The sequence below is a fragment of the Andrena cerasifolii genome, chromosome 2, assembly GCF_050908995.1.
Source record: "Andrena cerasifolii isolate SP2316 chromosome 2, iyAndCera1_principal, whole genome shotgun sequence".
NCBI classification, from domain to species: domain Eukaryota; kingdom Metazoa; phylum Arthropoda; class Insecta; order Hymenoptera; family Andrenidae; genus Andrena; species Andrena cerasifolii.
Window position 1 is genome coordinate 25,545,204 of NC_135119.1, and position 25,147 is coordinate 25,570,350.

The 25,147-nt window shown below is 43.2% G+C and overlaps 1 protein-coding gene across 2 annotated transcripts in view; it reads left to right on the top strand.

Moving 5' to 3' along the window:
* Nucleotides 1–9,610: 9,610 nt before the first annotated feature.
* The window catches only part of LOC143366384 (high affinity choline transporter 1), a 33,157-nt gene continuing 17,620 nt past the window's right edge, over nucleotides 9,611–25,147 (top strand). For both annotated transcript variants that reach the window (XR_013084726.1, XM_076807446.1), the window contains exons 1-4: nucleotides 9,611–9,928; nucleotides 14,381–14,501; nucleotides 16,675–16,899; nucleotides 23,796–23,903. Coding sequence is in view for 1 of the 2 variants with exons in the window: in XM_076807446.1 (XP_076663561.1) it covers nucleotides 16,728–16,899; nucleotides 23,796–23,903 (280 nt within the window). In the remaining variant the exon portion in view is untranslated. The remainder of the gene's footprint in view (nucleotides 9,929–14,380; nucleotides 14,502–16,674; nucleotides 16,900–23,795; nucleotides 23,904–25,147) is intronic.

A 25,147-nucleotide genomic window follows, 5' to 3' on the forward strand; every position in this document is an offset into this window, starting at 1 on the left:
CCCGAGTGGAGCAACTTTTTCATCGAAACGGGGGCATTGTTGCCGGCGAATCGAATAGTTTAAATGTACGGCAGCTGGGTTCCGCGGGGATGAATGTCCTCGAAGGTAGATCTCGAAGCGTTCTCAGCAACGGAATTATTTATCCGGCTGAGTATATTCTTCCATCCGGACGAACAATCTTCTTTCTTTTGCAAACGCTGCGCGGGGGATGACGGACGTTCCCCTTCAATCCCTCAGTCGCGCCACTTCGTCTTGATCTACAATTTCACGCTGCCTCCCGGTTTCTCCCTCCGTCTTTCTTTCCCGCGTCTGCCCTTTTCTCAGCTCTTTTCCTCCCTTTCTCGATCCTCGCTCGGCGCAACATTTCCCGGCGGATCTCTCCTCGAGCACCCGTCCCAGCCCGATCTCCCGATCCGCTATTTAATTGGCTCTCGGCATCGAACCGCTGTCTGCTCTTCGGGGGATGAAAACTGCTCGTTAACTTTAAACAAGCGATACCGACCTGCCACCAATTACGGTCGGTTAAAAAAAAAGACCTCCCCCCCCCTCTCTCTCTCTCTCGCGGATTGAAATCGGGATTCGTTTTACGATTCTACGGCGCCGAAGGATTTGCAGATCATTGTCCCAGTGAAGCTCTCCAATAAAGGGTTTAAAGGTAAAGGGTCGGTAGATGGTTAGCAATGGACTAGCTATGCGGTTTTGTTGTTTCTAATTGGTTGCAGTGGAATGGCAGAGGAAAGGGGTGGGTTTGGTAGGGGAGGGTATTTGCGAGTGGAGGCTCGAGAGGACTGTGACGTGTGAAGGTTTGATGATCAGGTGTGACTTGTGTAACTTTCGAAGTTGGGAGATTGGTGGATTTGTGAGGAACTTGGGGAGATTTTCCAAGGAGGTGGAGGGGGATTTCAGAGGGTTGAGGAGCTACATACCTTCGACATGTCGGAAAATAGGGTCGTTTTTGTGATTTTTTTTATTTAAAAGAACGATATATTTAAAAATCGAGATATCACTTTTTGTGTATAAATTAAGCTGTATTATCTATAAATAGGAATTTGAACTTCTCCCTAGCATCTTCTCCTAACGCCTCCCCATATTTGGGGTACCAAAAATATCTTGCAGATTAGTGGACCGATTTGAATAAAATTTTGCACGAATATTCTTAAGACTATAATCTAGTATTTGTCGAAGCCGATTTTTCCATTTGTCTTGCTTTTGTTTATCAACAAAAGAAGATGAAAACTTACCGTTGAGTCGAAAATCGCATGCCTGACTTGCCTGATTTTCTCAAAATGGGCCATCTCTGTCTTGATTTTTAAATATAACGTTTTTTATATGAAAAAAATTATAAAACAACCCTTTTTTTCCAACGGTCAAAGGTACGCCACCCCTTAATAGGGGATTTATAATTCGCTAAGGGCGTGCAAAGATGTGCAAAGACTTCCTAAATTCTTACAAAGATTTCCTAGAGCTTTATAAGAGTTGTTAAGGACTCCTTAAGAACTTGCAAGACTTCTCAGAGCTTTAGTGAAGATTTGAAGACTTCTCAAGGCTCGCGATAACTCACAGAAATCTCACGCTTGTAATTCACCGATGAAGAGTCTTGATCACTATGCACACACGTTCCAGAGTGCATTTCAAGCAAGGCCGCTTTCATGATAGACAGCGATTCCCCCAACCGATCTGATTTAAACCGATCCTCTCGTGGGCGATGAAAATTGGCCCAACACACGCGAAACGTAATCGCTGCTATTAGCCATTCGTTCCGTACTTCCCCCATGCCTCAACGCGCAAGAAAGTGACTATTCTGTGTCTCGGTGAAAGGAACTGTAGCGATACCTCCGGCGCCGCCGCCAGATGGCGTTCGGACGGATGGTGCTCTCTCGCAAGTGCTCCGTCGACTACCGATTTGTATATATACAAGTTTCGTTCTAACTCCTAACATCCCCGCGCGTAAGCCTTACCGATCTCTCACTTTCTCTCCTTCTGTCCTACCTTCCACCCGTTCAACTACCCCCGTCACAAATTAAACGAATCTCCTCTTTAATTACTTGCGTTTGTGTCCCACCATTTATTTACTTATAATTCCACTCCGCTCTAAAGTACAAGTTTAAATGCCCCGACACTTCCGCAGTTCCCAAAGTCAACCGAGCGGAATATATAAGCTCTGAGAGGGCGCAGCACTTTGAAAAGAATCGAGCAAAACTATCTAATTTCCAGGAGAGCTTTAATTCGAGTTGATTAATCCCTGGAAAGGGGGATGATGCTCTGGTAAAACTCACGCTCGTCACCGCTGGAGAATCCGCTTTTCCGTAGGTAAAACGGGGGTAGCCCTCAGAGAAAAACAGTGCCCGCAAAGGGAGGCAAACGCAGGAAAATTGAATATTCTAGCCGAGTATTCACACGTCCCATTAAATCAGGCATTCACCGTGGAGTTCGCAAAGCCGCTTGACAAACATATCCCCGCAGACTTATCCCCAGCGCAGTTACCACGACGTTTCTCCGTGAACAGCTAATAAAGCTCGTCACAATATATCAACGTGTCCGATCCGCGATGCATTAATCATCCGAACCGTTACGCGACACGGCTCGAAAGAGTACGACGGTGTTGTCGTTCCTCCTCCGCTCTGCCATAAATCGTTATTGCAAACACGCTCTGCGAGGGAATACTCTTTTTCTTGCCGAGGGACAATCTCCCTCGGCAGCAGCAGCGTTCGGGGTGAATGTAAAAGTACCATTGCGGAAGCGACTGTTTTTAAATAGCCAGCGAAGGTTTGAACGGGTGATTAAGAATTGGGATATTTATGGAACTGAAGGGGATGATTTTTGTGGGAAACTTAGGTTTGAATGTGGGAGGATTATGGGGTTGGTAATTTCAAGATTTTAAGGAGAACTTTAAGAGTAGCAATAGGTTTAACGAGAGACGACACCTCTGGTAATCTCCGTTCGTAAGTTGCCTCATAATTGGAACTGGAGGAGTCAATTAGAGCGCCTCGGGCCATAAATTTCGTTGCTTTTACTTTAAGTAGTTAGTCACTTTCTACCTCAATTATTACCCCACCCTATAAGTTTCGGCTTTGATACCCTTAGAGGGTTGCAGCAACACTGAGGAACCAAAACATCTTCTACATTTAAAGGAGAGGATTCGAAGCTGACAAACACGATCATCCAAGCACCCCTGTTGTACGAAAAATTGAAGTGTCAACCGAAACAAGTGCTCTCCAATATCCACTGTACCCTTCATCCCTCACGCTACCTTCGCCACCCTTTGGAACACCATATAGGGTGTTTGAAGCACTTTCCACAAACTCAAAATTGATTCCAACATTACCCGTTCCTCCTCCTCCAAAATTTTGCCCAGCGAGGAGAAAGTTTAAACTGTGAACGATAACAAAAGTAAGACACCTCCATTAGACAGAATTACATATTCAAATTTGCATCCCATAGATTGGGTGTCCTAAATCTTGCATATTAGGTCAGTGCAAATGATATTTTGAACACTGTTAGGGGCTCTTAAGTGTACGAAAATGTAATTTTACTCCAGCTATTTGTACTTTTACCAGAAAAGTGGCGAAGGTAATAGGTAGCCGAGGAAAGTACTTTGACGAGAAAAATATGTAACATTTAACTCCGCCACGTTAAATTACTTGAGAAATTAAATTACAACGTCAATGATATTTACAATTGCAGGGGCAAAGGAAAACGATACCATACAACTTTTCCTTGAAACATTTTTCCTTCTAAGAAGCTGTATACAAGTAAGTAAAGAGTGACTCAAGAAATCACCTCCTTTGGTCCGACGATTCTGGAACCGAATTTTATGCAAACCATACCTTATAATAAGACCAAAAATCGTGGGACCAAAATGAATCGAAAAAGGGCCTCATTTCTGGGCCACTCTTTAAAAGTGCCAGAGTTGACTTACTATGTATTTTTATTTTTAATACAGACTCTGGCTGAATAAAGCCAACGAACTTTTCCACCGACGTAACATCAAAATTCCCTTGCGAATTATATAACGTCCCCCCTAATACAAACTAAACTGTGTAGCCGAAGGAAGTACGGGCGTACAGACGTTCTTGGCGATTCGAGCAATTACCATAAGCGCTCGTCATCGATCCACCGGTGGTGGCCGGAAACCAATTCAACCAGCGACTTCCTCCCGCGTGGATCGGATCGCGAGCCTGCCGATTAGCCGATTACGCAAATGGAGGAGTGATACGGGGCGGCCGTTCGCGCAGCTTTCGGAGGACGATGACCAGGGTCATAGCCGGAGCCAGTGGAGCACTTTCGGCGTCGACGGGCGTTCGGGAGGTCGCGAGCACGCTGTGCACAGGGGTGGAAGAGGGGTTGGAGTCGGGATGGAAGGGGGACGTTGGGCTCTGGACGTGGAACGAACCCAAGAGTCAGGAGTTTGCGCGAACAGATCAATACTGCCCCCGCACGTGGATGGTGGTCCCTCTCTGTTTCCCATCCACCCCCTCGTTTCGTCTGTTTCACGCTCCTCTGGCGTCTCTTTCCCTAAAAATCCCCGTCCACCCTCCTCTCCGACCTTTTCTACGTTTCATCATTTTTCTCCGCCCCTTCGTTCCTTCGTTCCTCGATCTCGCCAGCCGCGCGTCTTTTTCTAGCTCTCTAATCCGATTCCCTTCGTCGTCCTTTCCGTCTTTCGACGGCTTCGTCTATCCAGCATCCCCCATGCTGCTCCCTACCCTGGTTCGTCGCTAACGCGCCGCTTAATTCCTCTCCTCGCGTTCTCGCCCCCCCCCCTCCCACGGGATCCTTGCCAACCCCCGCTTGTACCAACACTCCGGTCGAGGCTCAGTTTCTGGGGCTGAGCGGATCTTTGCGCGCGTCTGCCTCTTCCATCCAGCGGAGCCGCGTCCCTTACCCCCGACGATCTTGGCAAGGTACACATGCCCCCGACGGAGATGCTTCTCGGCCGCGGATTGTCTTTCGTCGGCGTCTTCAACACCCTCTTTCTACTGTCTGTCCGTCTGTCTTTCTCTCCTCGCGCACGGAGCTGCGCGAGGCTGGCTATGTCGGGGTAGATCTACTTGGGTCTGCTTAGGTGCTTTTTCTACTGCAGTAAATTTTCGATATAAGCTCGCTTCGACTATGCGTTGTATGCTCGGTCGCTGGTTCCACCTTTTCTTCGAATCCTTCGGTCGAGAGTGAGAGAACCCGAGGGTCACTCGCATTGGCGGCTCGGAATAGTCGACGCTATGCGTTGTAAGCTCGCTCCGAGCGTGGAGCTTATAACGAGAATTTGCTGTGTTTTTAGTCTTCGTTTCCGTGGTCCTCGTTCAGGTCTCTTTCTACTGTAGTGTTCGACACTATTCTTTGCCGAATATATGATTATGTATATATTAATTGAAATGTAAATGCTCAAGAAAAGGCATATACAGCAAGACAGAGAAAACAATTTGAATACACGAAATTTACAGACAACTTTAGGAAACTAATAACGAGGGCTACTTTATCGCGACAGATTTTTTTCACGATAGAGTTTGTCGCTTTGAATAGTCACTTGTTTAGTGATTGTTAAGTTTGAAACAATAAGCCATCTTCTTTTAACTAATAACACAGTTCGACAGCCATCTGGACTTGTAACATTCAATAGCCGTTTCTTATAGGTTTTCGTGTCCTGAAAACGAATCCGCAAACCGTTTGTCGCCATCACCCATAGTTTTTGAGAAATTCCATTTTTAAAAATACTGCAAATTTTCAAATTTGAACGTCTTTTGTGTCGAGACGGTAATACTTATTCGGTTGCTCGTTGCGTGAAATTATTCTATGAACCCTCTCGAATACAACGATATAAGTTATTATTGCATTATGAACATTTAAATATGTTTAAGCAAAGATTCAAGGGACAAGGGCACCCGAAATGCATCCACTTTTGAAGATATCTTTCAATTTATTTCCAAAACTAAGGGTCTAGGAGGAAATCTAACTATTCCACGAGATGCAGCAGGCATTTTTTCATCGGAAAGCATCAACAGAAGTGGTAAGTCACGTTTTGTTTTTAATACAGAAACGAAATAGTTTAGTAAAACGTGCGCCGTCGACAGTGGTAGTCAACGGCGGCGCGCGATCCACTGCTGCTCAGCGTAACTCAATCGCTTAACGCGCGTGACTACCACTGTCTGCGCCGCACGTTTTGCCAAACTATTTCGCTTCTCTATCGAAAACAAAACGTGACTTACCACTTCTGTTGATGCTTTCCGATGGAAAAATGCCTGCTGCATCTCGTGGAATTGTTTGATTTCCTCCTAGACCCTTAGTTTTGGAAATAAATTGAAAGATATCTGCAAAAATGCATCCAATTTCGGGTGTCCTTTTTCCTTTAATCGTTGTTTAACCGTTTCGACACAAAAGATGTTCAAAGTTGAAAATTTGCAGTTTTTTTAAAAATCGAATTTCTCAAAAACTGTGGGTGATGGCGACGAACGGTTTGCGGATTCGTTTTCAGGGGACGAAAACCTATAAGAAACAGCTATTCAATGTTATAAGTGCGAAAAAAAAGTCAAATTTCGTCGAACTGTGTAATTGATAATTTAAAATATTGCCATTTATGTATCAGATGACACACAATATACTTTAGCACTATAGTTTAATACAGAAGAGTTAATTTAATTTTTCTAAACTCATTAAATTGTACAATTTGCACTTCACCCCTGTCGAAACCTAACGTCCAAACTGATATCCACCCACCACCACCTCGATTCTCGATCTTTCTACTTTTTTCTTTTCCCGCATCCCCTTCGCCTTTCAATTCTCGCGTTCTAAGCTGCTCTACCACCGAAACCCAGTTCCTCTATCCTGCTCGGGGTCCACAGACCTACCCTCTCCGCTTTCATCCTTGCGCACGTTCGTCCACACACGCACCCCCCGTGCCCTCCCTTGCCCACGACCCTTCTCTATTTGTATCGTAACCTCCCCCGACCTTCCTTTTATCTTCCTCCGCGTTTTGCCCCTCTTTCAGCGTACCCTCCCTCGTGGTCCCCTAGCCCAGTATCTCTGCTCCAGCTCTCTGCTCGTCTCTCTCCCATCCACCCCCGTGCATCCACGTTCACCTTTCTCGCCCCGTCCTCGTTCCTCGCCAACCCCCTCCGACGCGCCTCTCGCCTCTATCCCGCCTTTGTCGGACTCTAGCTCTACTCTCCTCTGTCTAGACTTTCGACTACCGTTTTGCTTCGCGCTCGTGCTTCCTCCCGCCGCCTCTGGTTTCTCTGTCCCCTTCAGGGAACCCTCCCCCGTGTTTCACCACCCCGTCGAACCTGCTATCACCCCGTTTCTTTCCACGCACAATGCCCCATCCTCGTTCCTAGACCTTCCACCCTCGTTCTATTCTCGTTCTATCCTTGCGCACTGTTTGAACGCGGCTTTCCCTTGATCTTTCCCTTTGTCGTCTTCCTCCGCGCTTCTGCTTCCCCTCTCTCGACTCGTCGCGCCTCGTTCGCCTGGATAATGCCCTCTGTCCGCGACGCCATCCGCTGCTGGACTCTCTGCTGTCGTCTCGATTCATATTCATCCCGTATTTGCAGCCGCTGCTGTTCTTTAATCTTCTTCCCTCTCTGCGCTGCTGTTCTGCATTCCCTGCCGGGGTTTGCTTATGCGCAATTGCGAAAGCACTTCGATTTATATTTTCTGCCTTATTTTCTCTGCTCTTTGTTCGGACGGTGGTCACGTCTCGTGGTGGATATTCGGAGCTGGTCTGCTCTATGCGAATGAAACAGACGTTTGTCACGGTTCATCTGCAGTGGTAGAACTCTCTATTATTTTCCGCGTTATTTTAGGTTTCCTCTCTGTAGAGGGAACCCGGATTTTCATCACTTTTTCACGCCGCGTTCTGCTTTGGTTTCTACTTGCATAGGCTCCTTGTTATTTCTGCAGCCTCAGCTTAGTCGCGTGCTCCATCACGCCCGCAGCTCCACCCTCCTATTAATTCGCAAATCTTTCTTCCCTCCACGTTCCTTCGCGTCAGCCCTACCTTCCTTCCTCCGTGTTCCGTAAACAATGCTTTATCACATTCACTCTCGGATCCTTTATCACCCCGGGCACTTCTTTCTGTTTCTCCTCACGGACTCGTGTGGCCAGCAACCCCTGTCTTGTCTCCTCTCTCGCCTTCCTCCGTCTCCATCGTTCCAAACTTTCACAGAGTTATGGCTTCCCTGCGTCTTTCTGACGCGACACGTTTCATCCTTGGCCGCTTCTACTCGGAACCTAACTTTTCCTATCATCGTTCCAATTCCTCCATTTCTACCCCGGAACATTTCTTCTTTTTTAACCGATTTCAAAAGGAGGAGGTTATAGATTCGATCCCTAAGTATTTTCTTTTATGTTTGTCCACGAATAACTCCTCATTGTATGGACCGATTTTGATGATCTTTTTTTTTAATTCGAAAGAGGACCGCCCTCTTTCGAATAAAAAAAAGATCATCAAAATCGGTCCATGCATTGAGGAGTTATGCGTGGACAAACATAAAATAATAATAAAAAGTCAAAAATTAAAAAAATTGAAAAAAATTAAAACCGACTTCAAAAAATATAAAAATGCACTAAAAAGTATAAAATAATTGTTTCCCTTATATAATTTACGACTCTCATATTTTTAAGTCGGCGCCTCTTCATTTGCACTGTGACAATAACAAAGACTATTGTCATCTAATTATTATTATTTTATGTACGTACGCGCATATCTCCTCAGCATGCTGTGTCAATATATATATAAAACTAAAAAGTGAAAAATAATCAAAATTGAAAAAAATTAAAACCGACTTCAAAAAATATAAAAACGCACTAAAAAGTATAAAATAATTGTTTCCCTTATATAATTTACGACTCTCATATTTTTTAAGTCGGCGCCTCATCATTTGCACTGTATAAATCTGGCGCCGACTTAAAAAATATGAGCGTCGTAGATCAGTTAAGGGAAAAAATTAGTTTTTATTTTTTAGTGCATTTTTATTATTTTGAAGTCGGTGTTAACTTTTTTTAAAATTTTTTTACAAGCACTTGTACAACCTTCTACTTTCCTTTCGCCCATCCACATCTCTCTTCAACCATCCTACCCTATCTTCGACTAAAAACTCCGCTACTGTTTACAGTCGCATGTTTACAAACAACCCCCACCCCGTTGAAACCTCCTATATCGTCATCCGATCTCCGAGCTCTCTCAAGTATTATCCAAAGCTCTTCGTATTCCCTCTTCCTCCATCATTACTCTTCCACTTCATCTCACAACCATCCCCCTCCACTCACAAACTCCACAACCACTATTCTTCTTCTCCAGCATCTCCCCATCTCTTTCCGTCTCAACCTTCACATTCCGCGAATCTATTCCCACAACTGCGAGTCTCCCTTTTCTCCCATCCATTCACGACCCTTCCCCGAACTCACAACCTCCCTTTTCCCATTTCCTCCTTTCTCCGGCTCGCGTTCCACCCTCCTCCGGGTTCACAACCTCTCTCGCGCCCCCCCCTCCTCCCTCGACGACGCTCCTGCCTCCCCCCGCACCCTCCCGCGGAGCAGCTTCCATCCTTATCTCTCTCCCTCTGCGGCACGACCCTCGGCAAGGTGGCGGTCCAGCGCGCAGATCGTGTCAGCCGTACGGGATGCTGCGTGGACTCAGTCGTACGCCTGGCTCCCTTCCGTCGCCGTCTGCTCGCGTACGGTCGTCGCCCGACAGCTACCGCGTGCCCTCGGACGGAGTTGCTGCTCTGTCGTCGGTCTTCCTATTCCGCGCGTCCGGTTTCGACGACCGGGTTCCGTTCGCGCGCCGATCGCTCGCTCCTGGCGACAGATAGGGAAGATCGGGTTGTTCTCGGGGTGCTTTGCATCCTCGGTGCTGGAGTCGTTTCCAGTTCCTGCCTGGGGAATCGAAGCGAGGGCGGCATGGGGATTCGCGCGTGAGAGGCGTGTTCACGGGGTAAGTCGCCATCGTGCAGCGTTGTTTCTTACTTAGCTTGTTGGGCTCGTCGCTGGGATATGGCTGGGCGAATTTCTTTGAATAGTTGCGAGAGAAGGATTTGGGAGTTTAGGAAATGGGAGGTGAAAGTGTGAGGATTGTGGGGTGTAAGCGAGGTTTGGGGAACTGGGGGATTTATTTTGAAAGTGAGGGTTTCTGGGAATTCAGGTTTGGAAGTGGGGTTCTAGGGGAGTATGGAAAATTTGAGAGCTCTAGGGCTCTGTGGGATTAAAATTTGAGAGCTCTAGAGGTCTATGAAATCAATACTTGAGAGCTTTAGGGGACTGTGAAATGAAAATTAGGCAGCTCTAGGGACTATGAGAACAAAGTTTGAGATTTCTTGGTGACTATATGATCAAAAATTTGAGAGCTCTAGGGGTCTGTGGGATTAAAATTTGAGAGCTCTAGAGGTCTATGAGATCAAAATTTGTGGATTTTAGTAGTCCATGCGATCACATTTCAGAATTTTAGGTGACTATAGAATCAAGAAATTGAGAGCTCTAGAGGTCTATGAAATCAATACTTGAGAGCTCTAGGGGACTGTGAAATGAAAATTAGACAGCTCTAGGGACTATGAGATTAAAGTTCGAGATTTCTAGGTGACTACAGGATCAAAAATTTGAGAGCTCTAGGGGTCTGTGGAATTAAAATTTGAGAGCTCTAGAGGTCTATGAGATCAAAATTTGAGAATTTTAGGTGACTATAGGATACAAAATTTGAGAGCTATAGGGGACTATGAAATCTAAAGTTTGAGAGTATCTAGGAAATTGTGGGATCACAATTTGAGAGCTCTAGAGAAGAGCTCTGAAAGAGATAGGCCTCTCCTAAAACTCTAGAAGAACTCTAAATTTTAGAGTTCCATGGAACTACAGGATCAACAGTTTAGGAGTCCTAAGGATCCATGGGGCCTAAAAGCAAAAGTTCTATAGAAAAATAAAATCTGAAATAAAGTGTTTCTATGGAGTCAAATGGTTCTCAGATTAATCAAGTAGGCTTCTGATATACCAATGACGTACAGCATGAATCATACCTCCTCTTCCTCTTGAAAATCGGAAAAACAAGTGTTACCCCTGCAAAGTACCTTTCTTCCTTTAATGTCCCGCGGTATAAAAGCATTACAGTGACGTTTTTAAAAACCGACCGTTCCACGAGATATTTGAAATTTCTCAAGAAAACACGTGCTTCGTCGAACAAGATGCTCGACCGTTCCGCCATTGCGTAGCAAGCATTTCGTGAATCGTTTGTGTTTCGCAGAGGAGAATTATAGTGTTCATTATTTACATTGAAGCAATTCACGGTGATTGTTTCTCTCGAGTCTTCCACGGAGACAAAAGGATTCGAGTGCGCATTGTTCCTTTAAATAACCCTGTCAGAGGACAATAGGAGGATTAAAATCTGACGAGCGTGCCGGTCACAGCTTGCACTTTGTATACCGAATTATATTTCACAATAGTTTTCTCTCAGCATTTACCATTTTTATACATCCCTCTGTTTGAGAAAGTAGAGTTTCTAATATCTAAGCATTTATATCCAACATTCATAAGAGTCTACAATGGAGCACCCTTGGAACATCTCCATTTATAAAATCCTACATTTATTTAAGAAAAAAGTGTTGCTTCACCAAAAAAAAAAATAGAATCACAGGAAGTTGGATCACAAATTTTACTCAACCTTCTTCTGAATTCTCCTCCATTCCCAGCAGCGACAACAAAGATACCACGTGTCTCATTAGCACGATCCTCAAAAGTAAGGGTTAGAAATTCCAAAATCAGCTCAAAGCCAAATTACAGCACTTCACTCTACCCGTTTCATTAAACCCTACAAGAAACCTAATTTCCCAGCCCACTTCCTAAAACACAACGATCTCTATTCCCTGTTACAACCCTAAATCAACCTACACTGTCTCCATTCCCTAAACTACCCTTATACAGGGGATGAAGGTATCCTCATTCTCCAAAGCAGCTTCTTCCAAAAGCTTCTACTCTCTCAACAAATAAAAACGATCCCAAACTTCACCCTCGCAAGCCTCCCCCAAAGCATCCCCCTCCCCCTGCCAATCCAAACGTCCCCCAATTAAGGAAATTATCAATTCCTCTTCATTCCGCGGCGCGAATTGTTTCGAGAGACTGGATTATTGCTCGGCCATTTCAGGACCCCCGGCCTAAGAAACCCGCCGCGAACAATGTCGCTCGCCCCTGCATCCCACCCCTTTACTCCCTTTGTTCCCCGTTCTCCCCAGCAGCGTCCGCGATTGAGGATATCCCGTTCCGCGGGATGGTAAAATAATCGAGACGGATTTTCACCGCGGATGAAAACGGGCCGACAAAGTGCCGAGACCCGTGCCAACCGGGGTCCAGTCGTTTAACCCTCGAGACTCTCGTGACTCAAACCCCTCCCCCCGTCCCTCTTCCACCGCCATTTTCCTTTTCCTCCGGTTAATCTCTTCACAGGCACGACTCCCGGACCACGGCACGGCAGCTTGAAACGCTTTTCATTCGTTCCAATTCACCCGCTTGCCCCGCGAAATTTATAACGAGCCGAGGCCTCTTTCTCCAGCTGTTTATTCTTGTCTCGCGCTCACGGTTTCCGCTCGTTAATTTTTTCCTCCTTCTTCTCTCTCTCTCTCTAGCGTTTTATGTACACTTCTTCCTTTCGTTACACTTAATTAGTAAACAATTTCAGTAACGAACCGGCCTTTGTCCCGCATCCAGTAGTCGTGCCCCGGAACACGCTATCCGTTTCGTCGCGCGCTCGTTCCTCGTCGCTCTTTTTTTCGCCAGTCGACGCCCGGATGGCGAAAAATATTTGCGCGACCGCGATTGGTCGGTGTGGGCGCATCGATTGCCGGTTTTCGGGTGTTTGCGGCGGACGGAGCGGTGCCACTGATCGTAAATAACGAATTTGCGGGGGTTAATTGGCTGGAGAAGGGGGGGGGAGGGTTGAGAGGTGCAGGGAAGAAGGGGTAGAAGGGTTCGGTGGCTGTGGGAGCGAATGTGTTTGATACAATCTTGCATTTAGAATTTTATTCTTTTCTGAGAGCGGTAGATTTTTAGGGTGAAATGCTTGGAATGTAGTGTATGTGACTGAAGTTTAATAATTTATTGTGCTTCGACGGGCTCAAGAAAACAGTGGACACTTCCAGTATCTATTATGAAAGGGTTACTCGCAGGTATACTAGGATAGGTATCGTAGTGTTCGCCAGCGCCACCAGAGGTCTAAACTTCCTAACTCTTTCTCGCAAGTGTCAGGTCCCTGTCTCGTTCGTATATATACAAGTTCCAAGTTTATTCCTCTCGGCCCCCATGCGTGGGCAGCGTTAAAACGCCGATCCAACTGCTCTGCGCGGGTACTCCCTTGCGCGTAAACGGCCTCTGGGGATATCTACGAGAGAAGATATATAGAGAGATAGATCCAGAATCTCTCCCCCCTCTCGTCTAGGAACGGGGCAGTCCGCTATAAATTTATGAAACTCTCACAGAGTCCAACTGTGGTAGTAAAATCTTCAATGAGTTAGAGGGAGAGTAGTTATAAATCCCCATAAAAAAGTAAAAAAATTACGCCAAGTACATGAAATCAAATAAATCACAAAAAAATCGAAGATAATAATAATTACAAAATAAAAAAAAATATGTGAAAGCAAAATGAGCTGTGCAAGTACATAAAGGTGCGATATTAAGAGATATCTCTGTCATGTGTGGACCGATTTCATTGAATTTGATCTTATTCGAAAGCTTATATGCGGTTTACATGAGAAAAATGCCTTTAAATATTAGAAAATATTGCGCGCTTGATGAGATATTAATGAAATAAGTTTCAGGTTAGGTTGGAATAGCCGTGCGACGAGTAAAAAATGATAGCGGTAGCGACAGTCGACATATACAGGGGTGTCTTTCATGTACTTGGCGTCGAGACGCTACCGCGTCTCTAGATAAACAGGAGAGAATGAATAAAATTAAGAGTTATAGAGTAGAGTTGTGATCCAATGGTGATTTTTGCACGCTCGGAAGAAGCAGCACAAAATCGTATCACACTGGTTCATAATTGATATCTCTGGAATTAAGTCGCTGCTACAGTGGTACAATTAAATAAATTCGTGCTTCATCCCACACTCCTCCCCACCTTCTTCCTCCGCGCACGCGCGTCGGGGGCCTTCAGCATCGCTAGGTACACCCTCGCAACCCCGAGTTTTCTACCTGCAACTCTGTCTATTTACCGATCGAATCTGAAGTTTCCTTTCCAATCGTTCCACTTCCTTTTATCATATTTTCGCTGACACGCGGGTCGAGAGCCCATCCACACGTTTTCGCGCGGCGGAACTCGGACGCGAGACAATTCCACCCTCTCCACCCCCCCTCTCTCTCTCTCTCTCTTCCCAGTTTTCTCATATCCGTTTTTCTCGCGTACGTTTTCCAGATACCCCCGAAACGGCTAACAAAGAGTGGCAGAGGGGGTGAGAGAGGAGGAACGGCGAACGGCAGCCGAACGAATTAATAATGCCGAGGGGGAGGAGCACAGAGGATTGGCTGAACTTTACGTGAGTACACTCGCGATACACGTACGGGTGCAGGCTGACACAGACTCGGGTCATGACCCGCCGACCCGAGAGCAACGTGCCCCGATATCTGGGCCACACTTGAATTTTAATCCACGCTGCAATTGCCGCCGCGGTCGATTAGCTCCTCCAACGGTTTGCACGGCCGGGTTTACCGAGCTTTAACTTTTGCTCGGAGCCCGCCAGACCGCCGCCATGCTCTCGCCAGCCAGATACGCTATCCCCTGAAAACCATCCCTCCTCCCCCCGCCGGAATGTTCGAATTTTATTGGGCACCATGGCACAAGCGTTGACGATCAATACCCAACGGGCCACTGATGTTATAATGAAAATTGGGAAGATGGATGTGGCGTAAGTTTCTGGGTGGCTGATTTTGCTTCGGCGTGGTGCAATGGGGGAGGATTGCATTTGTGTGTCCACTTGCAGTGGCTTCCGAGGGGAATTTTGGGGAATCGAAGGGGCTGCTGCAACGAGGACGCAGCTCCGCTTTCGGGTGACTCACTCCTTTTAACAGCAAGCGAAAGATAATTTATTCTTTTCACGAAATAGGATATGTAATAAAAAATGTGTAAAATGTGGAGCTACCTCCTTATTGCTGCAAACCCTTCAACTGGGCCAAGTTATGTTACCAACCCTCAGAGTGACAAAAAATTAGCACATATTCATCGTTGAAAATTAATATTTAAAGTATCGTCGTGCTTAAGGGGGTAGGTTACCCTCAACAGCCCAAAATCAGGCTCTTCTTTAAACGCATATTTTCAAGTAATAAATGAATACAGAGATAATTTTTGTTTTAGTTTTTAATCGTCATTTCGTTGACTTCAATGCACGAAAAGAAAATTTTAAATATATTTACAGGAAAGAAGTTATAAATATAAATGTGAGGGCATGTACGCGATATAACATTTGATCGTGAACAGGATTCCGCACAGGTGAATTACCTAAAACACAAAGCAAAGGCATTTTTATAATCTGCAAGACAGTCTCCATCTTGTGTCGGAAGTAAAATTTTGATAAACAAATTAATACAATTTTTTGTCGATGTATGTAATTTTATCCTTTTTTGTAGGAAAAAAATGTTTCATCTTTTTTTAAAGAATTTATATTGAAAATGTGCTCCCGACACATTGTGGGGAATAGTTTCCTGCAACTCCCTGTAAATTTTCATTCAAATTGTTTGAACGATTTTCGAGATTTTATGTTCACCGTTTTGGAGAACGTAGTTTCTGGGAAATCGCGTTTAAAGTTGGACATGCAGCTTTGTCGTCATCCGATCTCATATGCAAGGCTCGTACATTTGTTGGCTGTAATCCCTTCAATTTTTAGAATTTCGGAGCTCGGTTGCGCTTAAAATACGTAAAAAAAAACATGTGTTCTAAAAACCAATTTTCGACATTTTTTAGGGTAACTTACCCCCTTAAGCAGTAGAGCCATTTTTAATGATACCCCAAAATCAAATTGTGGGCCATTTTGACCCAGCGTGACAACCGAGGGTTAATATGAATTTTGAGAATACAAAATTCACTTGTGCCTGTCTCCCGCCATTGTGGGATCGATGTAGCAATTAGACTATCGCGATTGCTCCATCGATACTGATTACCTGGTCCGGAAAATTAATGTCGAATAGATTCCAGACTTGAATGGGCCTTTGTGAAGGGCCAATCCCCCGCTTCGCACGCCTCGAAACACGCATGCAATTACGGATTAAGCCTTGTCATCCTATTAATTAATAACTCTCTCATCCAAGAACACGACAATCTCCTTCAATCCAATATTAAAATCCTGACTTCCCAACGTTTCCAATTTCTAAAGAGCCATTCCCAAATCTACAGAATCCCCTCTTTCACGACACTGGCGCGAGCTTTCCTCTAAGCCTGCATTCGTAGGACCACTGAGCTTTTGAAACCGAGTCTGAGTAGACTTTGTAGACTAAATCTATAGATTTTGTACATCTTCACGATCAATTTCAATTTTAATCAACCATTTACATTTTAACAATTTCCTTTCGGTTCTAGTAAACCCTGTGGACCCTGCTACTCCCCAAATCATTGCACCCCTTTCCTCCACCCACTCCTGTAGTTTCGCCTGCTAGAAAATAATTAGAAGCATCCGGGTGGAAGGAGAAGAAGGCTGTGCTAATTTCGAAGTGATTCAGTTGCAGGGGGTCGCACGGTTATCCCAGAAGAGGACACGAGTAAAGGTGCCAAGATGGGGGTGTACGTGGTAGGGGTGGTCGGCGTGATCGTGTTTTATCTCGCTGTGCTAGGCGTCGGCATTTGGGCGGCCACTGTGAAGACGAAGAAGGCTCGACCGGGACAAGATGCCATGATGCTGGCTAATCGTGGCCTCGGCCCACTTCTCGGTATCTTCACCCTAATTGGTGAGCCCCGAGATCAAAGAATTTTCTTTGTACCACCTGCCACGTATCAGTCGAGGCGTTGGAAACTGGGTGCGCATCCACTCGTGGTGTTGTTTTAGGCTTTTAAAGGATATTTGAAGAGTTGCGTTTCTGTTCGCGTGTACGGGCCATATTACCATATTAACCCTTAACTGGTATACTGTTTTTGGCAAACGTGACTGGTATACTGGGGTCGTGGCAGACCCCAAATAAAAAAGGGCACAGAAATTTGTAAAGTCGACGCTAGAGCAACCACTATGAATATTTTCTTCTTAGGTAATGTAGAAAATAATATAAGCGTAGAAAGTTAAACTATTATTATAAAATTAATTGGAAATTCAGTTTACCAACTTAGACAACCGAAAATTGTACATCGAACTTTGGGTGCTTGGGGTCACGAGCGACCCCAGGATACCAGTTAAGGGTTAAGTCTATCACTTTTGTGCTTATATGGCAGGGATTTTTATGGTATTGGAATATACCGTGGTCGAAATGAAATTAAAGGGGGTTTAAGTCATCGTTTTTCTATTTTTGAAATTGTTCGAAAAATAGAAGCTCTCAAAGTTTAGAGTTTTTATTGATTTGTAGGGGAATTCTTATAGGGTGGTTCTTATATGTATGGTAAAAAATCAGAGTTTTTAAAATTTTCTTCTGACCCTCTCAGAAGTTTCCAAATAGTTTAAAGGAATTTCGTCTAAAATTTTGTTAAGATATATTAAGGACTAAAGATCGCTCCGTGGCATTGAAATATTACTATTATAAATTGATAGAAATGTTTGCAATAAAGACAAAATAATTTTATTAACTTTTAAGTGAGAGTGTAACATTAAAATTCGGGCACACGTCGCATAGACGAAACGGGTTTATAACGAGTGTGTACTGTATTGTGTTGCGGCATAAGGCTTTATATGCACATTTAAATTTCTCTCATCAGCAGCTCTCGAATCAGATGCAGACGCAAACGCATAGATTAAAGCATGGTTTCGGATTCTGATATATAAATATGAGCACCGTTTCATTAAAATTGACAAGTGACAATTATGGAAAGTCGCATATATCAAAATATACAAATAAAAAACACGAAGATATTTTTTTTTGTCAACTAGAAGATTTTAAGAGGGTCAGACAATGCAAATTTTAAAGTTGAAAAATAAGGAGCACCCTAATCCGGGGGTTAACTGTTTCAGAGATAAAAAATTGAGGAACTGAGGTACTTTTTAAACAATTTCGAAATTAGGGAAATGATGACTTAAACCCCCCCTAATTTCACATGGACTACAATATATTTCAATATCATCGAAATCCCTGACATCTATATACAATAGTGATCGAGCTACCGTGGAATGGCACGTGGTGTAGATTTTGATACTAGACTGCTTTTCGCGTTGGTAGCGTTGCCGTATTTTCACAATTTTTTAAACCCCACTGTAAAAGTCAATTCGATAGTTGATATGTCATTATGTATAGCAATCAGGAACTTCGCCCTGATAATCCTAATGAGGTGGATTTCTGTCGAGATTCTGCGAAGTTTCCTACTCAGCTCAGTTTATTAAGAATATCGAACAATGGACAGAATGAACTCTCTTACGAATCTCCAAATTACTTGAGTAATCCAGCCACCCTAACTAGGAACCCAGTATGATATGAGTCTGCCTAGGTGGGATTAGCAAAATGTGGTTCCCAAATCTGCCTGCTCTTTCTGAAACTATAAGTCCACTAATCGGTTCAACGAGGAACCGAAATCTGCGCGAATCTTCCCAGCCAGGATTATCGGAACGCAATTCCCAAGTGTTTCTGATCCTAGTGGAGCACCAAACAGATCAACTGCTCGTCTACCTGATCAGGAGTACCAAAGCATGGACTGCAAAACAAAGTACATGTACACACCCTTCCATTCAGCAAATCTTCAATTCCTAAAATAACGATCACAACAAAACGAACTCGAAAATGGTTAAAAAAATTGTTTCTGAAACTGAAATAATTTTTTCTTAAAACTTCAATGTCTGTTCTACAAATCGCCGTAAACCTCATCCCCATCCGTTTACTACTTCCATAGTTATAATTTATTGAAAAAAAAGTTAGCACTTACCTTCAAACAGCTGTAAAATCGACATTTTTGAAAATTGTCAAAAATCCTTCGAGATATGTTTATATATCTCTAAAGACTACAACATATTCAAATTTCAGCCACATCCGAAATGTTGCTCCAAAAAGTGTCCGATTTCGCGTGGAATGTCCCCTCAACATTATCACTTTGTCCTCTGCAGTAGGTACATGCTGTATATATTTTATCACGAGGTGTATCGTACCCCGGGACATGTATTTGCCAACATTTCCGTAAACTTTCAGACCTTAATAATAAAATTTAAAAATTTGGTGAATTTTAACAAAAAAAAATCACTTTCATCCACAACTAATTTTCCAAATACAAATTTCAACATATCAAAATTTACCTTTTTAAAAAAAACTATTACAGCATGCTTGTATGAATATTACGAACGTACAATATCACTGAAAAGTTAAAAGATTCAAAAATACGAAAATGGTAACTCAGTGAACCCCATGCGACTAATTTCTGATTACAAGAATTTACGACTACGGAGGGTTAATCTGTCTTCTTTCACGTTCATATTTTATGGAAAGCATCAAGAACATTACCCAACTATCCCCGAATATTTAAATGAAACTTTCTCCCCAGTAGCGACTTCGAACCCTTGCTCCAAGTGTTAACAGCGTGAACACGTCTCACCACTTGCCACCGAGAAACCCATGAACACGTTCGGTGCCACGTGCGCCGAATAACGCAACTTTTATCCGAAGAAAAAAGTTGACGAATACCGGTTTGACGAATAACGCAACTTTTATCCGAAGAAAAAAGTTGACGAATACCGGTTTGACGAATAACGCAACTTTTATCCGAAGAAAAAAGTTGTTTCTCAATTCAGCGTGGAGATAAAAAAGGAATAAAAAAAAAAAACAACTACAAACATAGAAACTTACACAACTCCAATTTTTCTATAATTTTAAAAATCTCAATTTAAATTCCTCGTCACATTGTATACTCCCTCAAAAAAATCTGAATAGCCACCGTGCCACGGACCGTGTGAAAGCCACCAAACCGCCATTTACTACTCCCCCATCTCTCGCACCCATCAATTCCCTCTAAATCTCTGAATCAACACAGCCCGTCCCAGCAAACGCGACAGAAGAGCCCCGACGCGTCGCCACTCTCTGCCCACAATACCCAAGAACGCAATCCCCAAAGTCTCCACTAAATTGGTCCTGGTCCCCAGCCCCACCCCCGCCCGCGAATCGAGCAATTACGTTAACCAGGCTGCGAATCGTCGCTTCGACAGGGAACGCTTCTACTTAAACGGAGAAAATCCGCTCCGACGCGTGGCCTCCTCGCCCGCACCGTTCCCCAGCGGCGTTTTTTTCACGCGCGCTTTATCGTGGACAGGCAGTGGGACACCAGGGAATCCCAGCGCTTTGTCGCCATGTCAATCGCGTTTCCCGCTCGACCGTTCACCGCAGCGGGCATTTGTTCTTCCATTCCACTTCCTCTCTCTCTCCTTCCCCTATTTCCCACCCCTCGTGTTTATTCCTTTTCACGTTTCCATTCTGCCCGGCCGCGTGTACACACACGCTCCCCAGGCCTGCCCCTCTTCAACAAGCGTCGAGCAACGTTTCATCTTACATTCATTCGGTCGTGCTCTATTTCTGAGGTGGAAATCGTTTTTGCGTCCCTCCATTACCTTAATGAACGCTCTCCGAGGCGCGGGAGAACGCGGCTCGGGAAATGCGCCGGCGAGGCATAATTATCTCCATTCTGCCCGTCCTCGGCTCTCGCTGCGGATTCAATGGAAGGGGGTGGGTGGGCTTTCGCCGCGGGTTTTCAACGTTTACGCGCGCGTTATCGCGATCCTGCTGGTCAGCGGTCTTCTGGCACTTCGGCGGCGCGGGGTTGAACGGGGTGGCGGGAATTGGGACTGGTTTGGTGGAAGGTGTGTATTTATGAGGTTTTTCTGGATTTGATTTTATTGAGAAGCGAAGGGAAGGTATTAGGCTGGCACTGTGTTTGGTATTGGGAAATAATTATTTACAAGGAAAGAGCCACCGATGGCAGAGAGGGGCAAAATAATTATTTTAAATAAAAATTTGTGTACTTTGGGAAAGAGTTATTTGCAAGGATTGAGCCACCGATGCAGAGATGAGTAAAATAATTATTATTTTAAATAAAAATTTGTGTACATTGGGAAAGAGGTATTTATAAGGATAGAGCCACCGATGCAGAGTTAAATAAAAATTTGTGTACATTGGGAAAGAGTTATTTACAAGGATAGATCCACCGATGCAGAGATGAGCAAAATAATTATTTTAAATAAAAATTTGTGCACATTGGGAAAGAGTTATTTGCAAGGATAGAGCCACCGATGCAGAGATGAGTAAAATAATTATTTTAAATAAAAATTTGTGTACTTTGGGAAAGAGTTATTTACAAGGATAGAGCCACCGATGCAGAGATGAGTAAAATAATTATTTTAAATAAAAATTTGTGTACATTGGGAAAGAGTTATTTACAAGGGAAAAGCCACCGATGCAGAGAGGGGCAAAATAATTATTTTAAATAAAAATTTGTGTACATTGGGAAAGAGTTATTTATAAGGATAGAGCCACCGATGCAGAGATGAGTAAAATAATTATTTTAAATAAAAAATTGTGTACATTGGGAAAGAGTTATTTATAAGGATAAATCCACCAAGGCAGAGATGAGCAAAACAGTTATTTTAAATAAAAATTTGTGTACATTGGGAAAGAGTTATTTGCAAGGATAGAGCCACCGATGCAGAGATGAGTAAAACAATTATTTTAAATAAAAATTTGTGTACTTTGGGAAAGAGTTATTTACAAGGATAGATCCACCAAGGCAGAGATGAGCAAAACAGTTATTTTAAATAAAAATTTGTGTACATTGGGAAAGAGTTATTTGCAAGGATAGAGCCACCGATGCAGAGATGAGTAAAACAATTATTTTAAATAAAAATTTGTGTACATTGGGAAAGAGTTATTTGCAAGGATAGAGCCACCGATGCAGAGATGAGTACAACAATTATTTTAAATAAAAATTTGTGTACTTTGGGAAAGAGTTATTTACAAGGATAGAGCCACCGATGCAGAGATGAGCAAAATAATTATTTTAAATAAAAATTTGTGTACATTGGGAAAGAGTTATTTACAAGGATAGAGCCACCGATGCAGAGATGAGTAAAATAATTATTTTAAATAAAAATTTGTGTACATTGGGAAAGAGTTATTTACAAGGATAGAGCCACCGATGCAAAGATGAGCAAAATAATTATTTTGAATAAAAATTTGTGTACATTGGGAAAGAGTTATTTACAAGGGAAAAACCACGGATGCAGAGAGGGGCAAAATAATTATTTTAAATAAAAATTTGTGTACATTTTTATTTAAAATAATTTTTTGCCCATCTCTACACCGACTGAGTAGGGTATTTGGCGAAAGCGAGACTTTCATTCGAGAGGAAAATGTATACCTATGCTTGCTCCTCAGTTCAGTGTCGGAATCAGAATAGCACGAAAGGAAGCTGAAAGTACGAAATATTTAACACAGCTACTGCTTTCCGATACTGTCCTCTTTAGTTAAAATATTCTATCTAGCATTTTTCCATTTTCCAAGAAATATATTTGAAGTTCCACACGTCTTGTACCTTTTAAGGGTGTACACGACCTTATGGGCCTAAAAGAATGGGTGAATTTAAAGTTAGTTTTCTCAGGTTATTTTTCAGTAAAATATAACATTTTAACATTATTTTCATACATTATTAAAGTTGTAAAATTTTTTCACTGGCAAAGAACAATTTTGGAGACTTATAAAATTTCACCAACTCACAATATGATACAAATCGTATGCTACATTCAAGAAAATCTATTTTTCTTAAAGTTGAAATAAGAATCTGCTAATTTTTTTGTTCCAATCGCTTTTGGTGCTACGAGCCAGCTGACAAGACATGACGGTAGACAATGTTGTACAACTCCGTGATTTTAAAATTTTAAGTACCAAATAATGTATGAAAATAAAGTTAAAATGTTGCCTAACATCTCCTAAAAAGATCCCGATATTTCACTGAAAAATTACCTGAGAAAACAAATTTTAAATTCACCCATACTTTTAGTCCTACAAGGTGGTGTAACCCCTTCAGCAAAGTTAGAGAACCCTACGTGTATCGTAGAGATTTGGAAACAGTTTACTTTATTTATTATTTACAAGGATGACGGAAAGAAAATGGTAAAACTTCAGTTTTCTCGGATGTTTTGAAATACTAGATAGGGCATTTTAATTACGAAGGGTGGTAGGTATAATGAAACATTACAGTCCTGCCAAAAATCTAAATCCCCTCCAAAAATTAAATCCTTCAACACCTCTTCTACTTTCTAACCCTCTAAAAACCCCTTTTCCACGAAGTTTCACTGCAACCCCCAAAGAACTCATTTCAACGCTACTCCCTACCACCAAGCAACCCTCTATGTACCCATAATTCAGAAAGCCAAATCCAGTTTCCCCAAATCTTTGCAAATATCAGACACATGGTCCAGAGCCTCCAAATCCATATTCCACCACTTTTCTCGTCCCTCTGGAAACCTTTGCCACCAAGTTTCACTGGATGAAAAATAAAAGGAAGCCACCTCAAACACCGCCCTCGAAAGGAGCACACCTCGCCCGACCTCCGCCAGTTCACGAAGCTTTTCCAGATCACAGGCCTCGCCCCGTAACATTTACTCCTCTCCCCACGAAAGAGCGATTTCCTGCTCGGCCGATGGACTAATCGAGAAAAACCGTGTGCTTTCCATGCGAAGCGACGTGGGTGGGTGGCGCCTACGTGAACGGGACCGCCGAGGTGATGTTTACCAGAGGATTGGCCTGGTGTCAAGTGCCCTTCGGTTACAGCCTCAGCCTTCTGTTCGGTACGTCGATCCAGATGTCCGCCATTCCGAAGCGTCACGCGTAACCTTAACCCTTTAACTGCCACGCAACCCCCGGGGGGTGGAATCGATGATGGAGCGCCGGTAGCGTTGGAATTGCCAAGGTCGCGGACACGCGACAAATTTATCCTTCCTTCGCACCCTCGGCCTCGAAACTCCTCTCTTTTGTTTATTTTATTTTCCGCTTGCCGTCCGCAGCAGACCGCGAGGAACGCGGCATGCCGCGGCAGCCTCCCGTGAAGGCTGAGGGCGGAGAAGTCTTCTTCGGGTGAGAGCAGGCTCTGCCAGCGGAGGATGGATTTATTTGCCGGATAAAGGCCTGGGCACACTTATCAGATCCGTGTTGGCGTGGCAGTGGTAAGAAGAAGAGATCTTCTCCTTTTTTTTTTAGCAGTGGCAAGCTGGCATGGAACTAACACAGAACTGATACATGTGCAGAGACCTTAAGGGGTCATGCTCAGTCAGGAGGCCGAAAAAAAGGGTGGTCTTTGGAAATTTTTTACTCAAAAGCTATAACACATTTCTCAAAAAATCTTTTTTACTGTTAAGGATTGCATCTAGTACCGTGCATCGTAATTTTTTTATTTAAAAATATTTAGGAATAACTGAGTTATTGTCTATCACTCGAAGGTTCTCTAAAAAAAGGCTTCTGCGGTGAGCAATGCTGCTCGAAAGTCGAGCATCTAAAATAAAAAATTCAAAAGAATTTACTTATTATATTGTATTGTCTAGTATTTGAACGGTTTTTTCGAAATATTGATTTGGGAAAAAATGGCTAAAAGTTTCAATTTTTATCATAAATCTTGCCTGATTTTCGTCAATTAAAAGAAAACTAAGATAATATAATATAATAAGTAAATTCTTTTGAATGTTTTATTTTAATAACTCAGTTATTGATAAATATTTTTAAATAAAAAAAATACGATGCACGGTACTAGATGCAATCCTTAAAAGGAAAAAAGATTTTTTGAGAAATGTGTTATAGTTTTTGAGTAAAAAATTTCCAAAGACCACCCTTTTTTTCGGCCTCCGTGACCCCTTAATGCCTTAAACCAGCCGCCAATCGTTTCGTTACAGTGGCGCACTCAGGATTTAATCTTCGGGGTATCCGAGTTGAAGGGATGAAAATATTTTTTAAGCAAATTCAATAAAATTCATTGAGTGATTATAAAAATTTATTTAAACAATAATATCCAGTTTTCTTCCCACTGAGTGCGCCACTGTTT